Consider the following 6213-nt stretch of genomic DNA (forward strand, 5'->3'; position numbering starts at 1 on the left):
CTCCTTCCACCTATCGCATTTCCAACGCCCCTCCCCCAAGTCCCTCCTCCCTACCTTTTATCTTAGCCTGCTGGGCACACTTTCCTCATTCCTGAAGAAGGGCTCATGCCCAAAATGTCGATTCTCCTGCTCCTTGGATGCTGCCTGACCTCCTGCGCTTTTCCAGCAACACAATTTCAGCTCTGATCTCCAGCATCTGCAGTCCTCACTTTCTCCTCCACAGGATTGGTCAGAGTCAGCATGGATTTATGAAGGGGAAATCATGCTTGACTAATGCTTGAATTTTTTTGAGGATGTAACTCTGAAGGTGGATGAGGGAGATCCAGTAGATATAGTGTATCTGGACTTTCAGAAAGCTTTTGATAGAGTCCCACATAGGAGGTTAGTGAGCAAAATTAGGGCGCATGGTATTGGGAGCAAAGTACTAACCTGGATTGAAAGTTGGTTGGCTGACAGGAAACAAAGAGTAGTGATAAACAGCTCCATTTCGGAATGGCAGGCAGTGACCAGTGGGGTACCGCAGGGATCAGTGCTGGGACCGCAGCTTTTTACAATATATTTTAATGATATAGAAGATGGTAATAGTAATAACATTAGCAAATTTGCTGATGATACTCAGCTGGGTGGCAGGGTGCAATGTGAGGAGGATGTTAGGAGATTAGAGGTGACCTGGACAGGTTAGGTGAGTGGTCAGATGCATGGCAGATGCAGTTTAATCTAATAGCATGCTGTCCTTCATAACAAGAGGGATTGAGTATAGAAGCAAAGAGGTTCTTCTGCAGTTGTACAGGGCCCTCGTGAGACCACACCTGGAGTATTGTGTGCAGTTCTAGTCTCCAAATTTGAGGAAAGACATTCTGGCTATTGAGGGAGTGCAGCGTAGGTTCACGAGGCCAATTCCTGCAATGGCGGGACTACCTTACACTGAAAGACTGGAGTGACTGGGCTTGTATACCCTTGAGGGAACAGGAGAATTGACGTTTTGGGCATAAGCCCTTCTTCAGGAAACTTCCTGAAACTTATGCCCGAAATGTCGATTCTCCTGTTCCTTTGATGCTGCCTGACAGCAACACATTTTTAAGCTCTGATCTCCAGCATCTGCAGTCCTCACTTTCTCCTTGTATACCATTGAGTTTAGAAGACTGAGAGGGGATCTGATTGAGACATATAAGATTATTAAAGGATTGGACACTCTGGAGGCAGGAAACATGTTTCCACTGATGGGTGAGTGCCGAACCAGAGGACACAGCTTAAAAATACTGGGTAGACCATTTAGGACAGAGATGAGGAGAAACTTCTTCACCCAGAGAGTGGTGGCTGTGTGGAATGCTCTGCCCCAGAGGACAGTGGAGGCCCAGTCTCTGGATTCATTTAAGAAAGAGTTGGATAGAGCTCTCAAGGCTAGTGGAATCAAGGGTTATGGAGATAAGGCAGGAACAGGACACTGATTAAGGATGATCAGCCATGATCATATTGAATGTTGGTGCAGGCCCGAAGGACAGAATGGCCTCCTACTCCACCTATTGTCTATTGTTTATCACCTCCATCCCCACCCCCATTCACCTATTGTACTCTATTCTTCCCACTCCCACCCCCTCTCATTTACCTCTCCACCCTGCAGGCTTCCTGCCTCTATTCCTGATTAAGGGTTTTTGCCCGAAACATCAATTTTTCTGCTCCTTGGATGCTGCCTGACCTGCTGTGCTTTTCCAGCACCACTCTAATTCAGTTTAGGGGAGATCACCCATTGGAGAACCAGTGCAACCTTATTTCAGACTGGTGGATGTGGACAGACAGAGTGAACATGGTGTTGAGCTGGAGGATCAACCATGATCATGTTGAATAGTGGAGTAGACTCTATGTACTCAATGTCCTACTCCTGCTCCGATTATTTTACGTTACTATGTTTCTATACAGAGGCTCGAGAACTGCTGACAGATCTCCAGGGTGGGACTTCAGATAGGGGGCAAAAATCTTGCCTTGAGCAAATTACTGACTCAGCAGCTTTAAAATTAGCTTGACACATTCAGGCCAAATGGAGGTTGGCTCATCTCATCTTTTGAGCCAGCCCTGTGTTGTCAAAAATGAATAAAGTAATTGGTATTATACATAGTGTAATAGAAAGGATAGCCTCGTCAACGGGTTTATAATGCTGCACTGAATGGTTTGAAAGAAAGTAATAAGGCACCCTTTAAAATAGTTTAATGTTTCAACAAAAGGAATTGTTAAAAATATTAGATCTTTTATAATTGAAGTCTATTCACCTGAAGTTGGGAGGTTTTGAAATGGATACACTGAATATTTTTTGTCTTAATGATTTTGTGCAGGTAAAGAAGATGTGAAATCATGTCAGAAGGTGGTTGTGCGAATGACCATACGAAAGAATGACTGCAGAAGTAATAGACCTGTAAGTAACAAATGAAATGATAGGAAGTCTGCTTCTTTCACATGATTTACATTTTCCTTCCCACTAAATATTATTTTAACTTTACACTATACTTTAAGATATACTTTCAAATGATGGGTATTGTGGGACTCTGTTGAAGTTTGGGATAATCTGTACAGTTTCAAAACATAAATATGTGCATTGATGTTCTGGAAAACAAAGTACGGAGAATTCCTTTTGTGCATTAATTGTCCATAATCTTGAAACAAACAACACTCGCGGAGGCACAACGATTGTTTACCATTCAAAAGTAACATGATAAATTTATTATTAAATTGAAAGAATGAAGAGGCACAGTGGTAATGTCACGAGACCAATAATCCAGTGGCTCAGCTAATTCTGGGAGCAGTTGTTCAAATCCCAGCATGGCAAAGGATGGAATTTGAATTCAATTGTTAAAATCTTGAATTTGAAAACTAGTTTAATGGTGGTCATTAGTGTAAATACCTATGATTAACTATTTTAGGGAAGGAAATCTGCTGTCTTTAACTCATCTGGCTTACACAGCAATGTGCTTGACTCTTAAGTAGAGGGGTCACCCAGCATCAACATAGCTGTTGACTGTGATATGTCCACTTCTGCTGACCCTGCAAAGCCTTCCATACTAACAGCTGGGATCTTGTTCCAAACTCTGGGAAGCTCTCCCACAGACTTGTCAAGCAACAGCCTAATATTGCCTGTGAGGTAAAACTGAAGAAGTGTGGCTACCTCCCAGACTCTACCCTCACCATCCTGGGTATATTTTGTCCCACTGGCAAGACAGACTCAGCTAAGTTGGCAGAACTGTAGTTTATACTCCAGGAGGAGATTGCCCTGAAAGTACTCAATGTTGCAATGTTAAAAGCCTATAAGGTTTCTTGGCATTAAGATAAACATAGTCATGGAAATCTCCTACTGGTTACCACATAACATGCCTTCCCCTTTCCCTCAGTTGATGAATCAGCACACTTCATATTGAACACCAATTTCACTGGGAATCACTGAGGATGATAAGAGTACAGAACGTAATATGGGTGGGCACCTTTAATGTCCATAATCAAAACTGAAACACAACAGTCATAAAATACGCAAGTGATGAGATTAGATTAGATTCCCTACAGTGTGGAAACAGGCCCTTCAGCCCAACAAGTCCACACTGACCCTCCGGAGAATAACCCAAACCCTTTTTCCCTTTGACTAATGCATCTAACACTATGGGCAATTTAGCATGGCCAATTCACCTAACCTGCACATCTTTGGACTATGGGAGGAAACCGGAGCACCCGGAGGAAACCCACACAGACACTGGAAGAAGGTGCAAACTCCACACAGACAGTCACCTGAAGTTGGAATAGAACCTGGGACCATAGTGCTGTGAGGCAGCAGTGCTAACCACTGAGCCACCTTGCAAGTGATAGCAGGTCAGGTGATGTGTTGTTGCCACAGATTGTGGGAGCCACTGAAGACCAAGGTGATCCAGAGTGAACACATCTGTAATAAATATTTGAAGCTCTAAAAAAATTGCACCATGTCAGGGATGGGCAAAGCTACCTGGAAGATTTGCTCCAAGGCATAGTCACTCCCCTCTGTTTAGATCATTCAAATTTGGTCTGAGTTCAGGAATAGGAAAGTATGTCTACAGCCATGGCTGGTACAGGGGCCCAGGGGTATTCAAAGAGCCTTAACCCCTGCAATTTTCCAAAAGTTAAGAGGTTCTTTTAAGCTGTGTAGATAGAAATGGAGATGGCAGGGATGATGAGAAAAGTGACCATGGCACCATGGTATCTGGATATTTCACGCAGGGGAGGAAATAGGTGATCTATTCCTGGGGACAATATAATTGAGGCTACAAACACTCCTTTTTACAGCCATATATTGCCTGCCCGGTGCTGGGGATGTCCTGAGGGTTGGAGAGGAACTTGAAGTGGAAGGGCAGGGATCCAATTGTCATTGTCTACATTGGTACCAGCACATCAATAGAAGTGTGCTTTTGCTGAAAGAACCTGAATCGTTAGGAGCTAAATTAAAATACAGAATCTCAGTTTGCTACCTTAGCTCAGGGCAAACTGACATGGAGAAAAAAAAATGAATGAGTTAAAAGCATAGCTCTAATATTTTGGATTGCTATTAGTTCATGGGCACTGGCATCAGTACTGGAGGAAAATATTCCAGTAGGACTGCAAACCTGGAAATGTTATCTTACAGGATGCTTTGCCGTGATGATGGTGCTATGTTAACTGTAGCACTCTAGTGGCTCAACTGGTAAGGGAACTAAGATAAGGCAAGCCATTTGTCAAGATTAATTAACAGCAAGTAACAATGATTGACTTTGATGATTCTGGCTAAATAAGTCTGGTTTGGGTGAATATGGAGTCAGTAAACTCTTATTTCCTACCCAGGAATATTTAATTGTTAAACAGCATGACTGTGTGCAAACACCATCAAGAATGATTCAAGAATAATGTATATTTGCTGAAGAATTAGTATTGCTGATTCTATAGATCCATAGTTCTACACAAATAGACATTTTCAGAAAATAGCAAGTTAGAAAGAGAGGATAAATTACCAGAGATTATTTTTCTGTATTGATTAAAAATAGAATTTTTCTCTGTTTTCCAGGTGAACATAGTCTCATGTGATGGAAAATGCCCCTCCGCCAGTATTTACAATTATAGCATGAACACACATACTAGATTTTGTAAATGCTGTCGGGAAATTGGCCTACAAAAACGCAGAGTGCAGCTTTACTGTAACAGCAACTCTACTTGGGTCAGTTACTCCATCCAAGAACCAACAGACTGTTCGTGCCAGTGGTCCTAGAGACTAAATGAAACTGCATAACTATAATTCCAACAAATATGTGCGATGATCTGTAGATTGATACTTTGTGCAAACTATGTGTACTCCAGTAAACCCAGCCTGTACTTGAGCATCTTGATCTTTATTTTGTTTTAATTTTTCATTTTCTATGGATTCTTTATTTCAGTCTTCACCAGTCTTCTCAACTGCCTGGAATAGTTCAGTAATTACACACACATAACAAATCTACGTCTTTTATTCACATAAACTTGCCAAAGAAATCGAACTACTTGGAGCCTAAATTGTACAGGTTACCATTCCTCCAGTTGTTGCTGACTTTACAAGCTTGTTTCTCTCCAAGTAAACTAAAAAGAGTTTGCCTGCCTTGAGGAGTTTAATATTGGCAGTGAATGTCAAAATGGAAAGTGGTCCATTCCCTGGCACTTAAACAAGCACAAATTTCACACAAGTATATTTTAGATTAAAAAAAACTTTTACATATTATAACGACAACATTTTCTAAACTAAAGATGGAAACATGAGCATCTATATCAGAAGAATCCTGTTTTGTACAGAACTGTTGCCTAGACATACCAATACATTTTATGCGAAAGTGAGGACTGCAGAAGCTGGAGATTAGAGTTGAGAGTGTGGTGCTGGAAAAGCACAGCAAGTCAGGCAGCATCCGAGGAGCAGGAGATTCCTGATGAAGGGCTTTTGCCCGAAACGTTGATTCTCCTGCTGCTCGGATGCTGTCTGACCTGCTGTGCCTTTCCAGCACCACTCTCTTAATACCGATACATTTATTAAAATATATGGAATTTTGTATTTTTATTCCAATAGGTTTGTACTAAGTTTAGGGCAGTTACAGTGATATTTGCCTCAAAATGTTTTAATGTTCATGATTTTGTCAGAATTATACATAAATTAAATTTGATCAAGAACAATTAATTAGCAGAAAAATAATCAAAATAGGCTTTCAGTAAATC

At 41.4% G+C, this 6213-nt stretch overlaps 1 protein-coding gene across 1 annotated transcript in view; it reads left to right on the forward strand.

Annotated features, from left to right (window-relative positions):
• The window catches only part of otog (otogelin), a 217220-nt gene extending 211371 nt beyond the window's left edge, over positions 1-5849 (forward strand). The window contains exons 54-55 of the mRNA XM_043706414.1: positions 2328-2407; positions 5045-5849. Coding sequence (XP_043562349.1) covers positions 2328-2407; positions 5045-5245 — 281 coding nt within the window. The 3' untranslated portion in view covers positions 5246-5849. The remainder of the gene's footprint in view (positions 1-2327; positions 2408-5044) is intronic.
• Positions 5850-6213: the final 364 nt, after the last annotated feature.

Source organism: Chiloscyllium plagiosum, chromosome 16, assembly GCF_004010195.1.
Source record: "Chiloscyllium plagiosum isolate BGI_BamShark_2017 chromosome 16, ASM401019v2, whole genome shotgun sequence".
NCBI classification, from domain to species: domain Eukaryota; kingdom Metazoa; phylum Chordata; class Chondrichthyes; order Orectolobiformes; family Hemiscylliidae; genus Chiloscyllium; species Chiloscyllium plagiosum.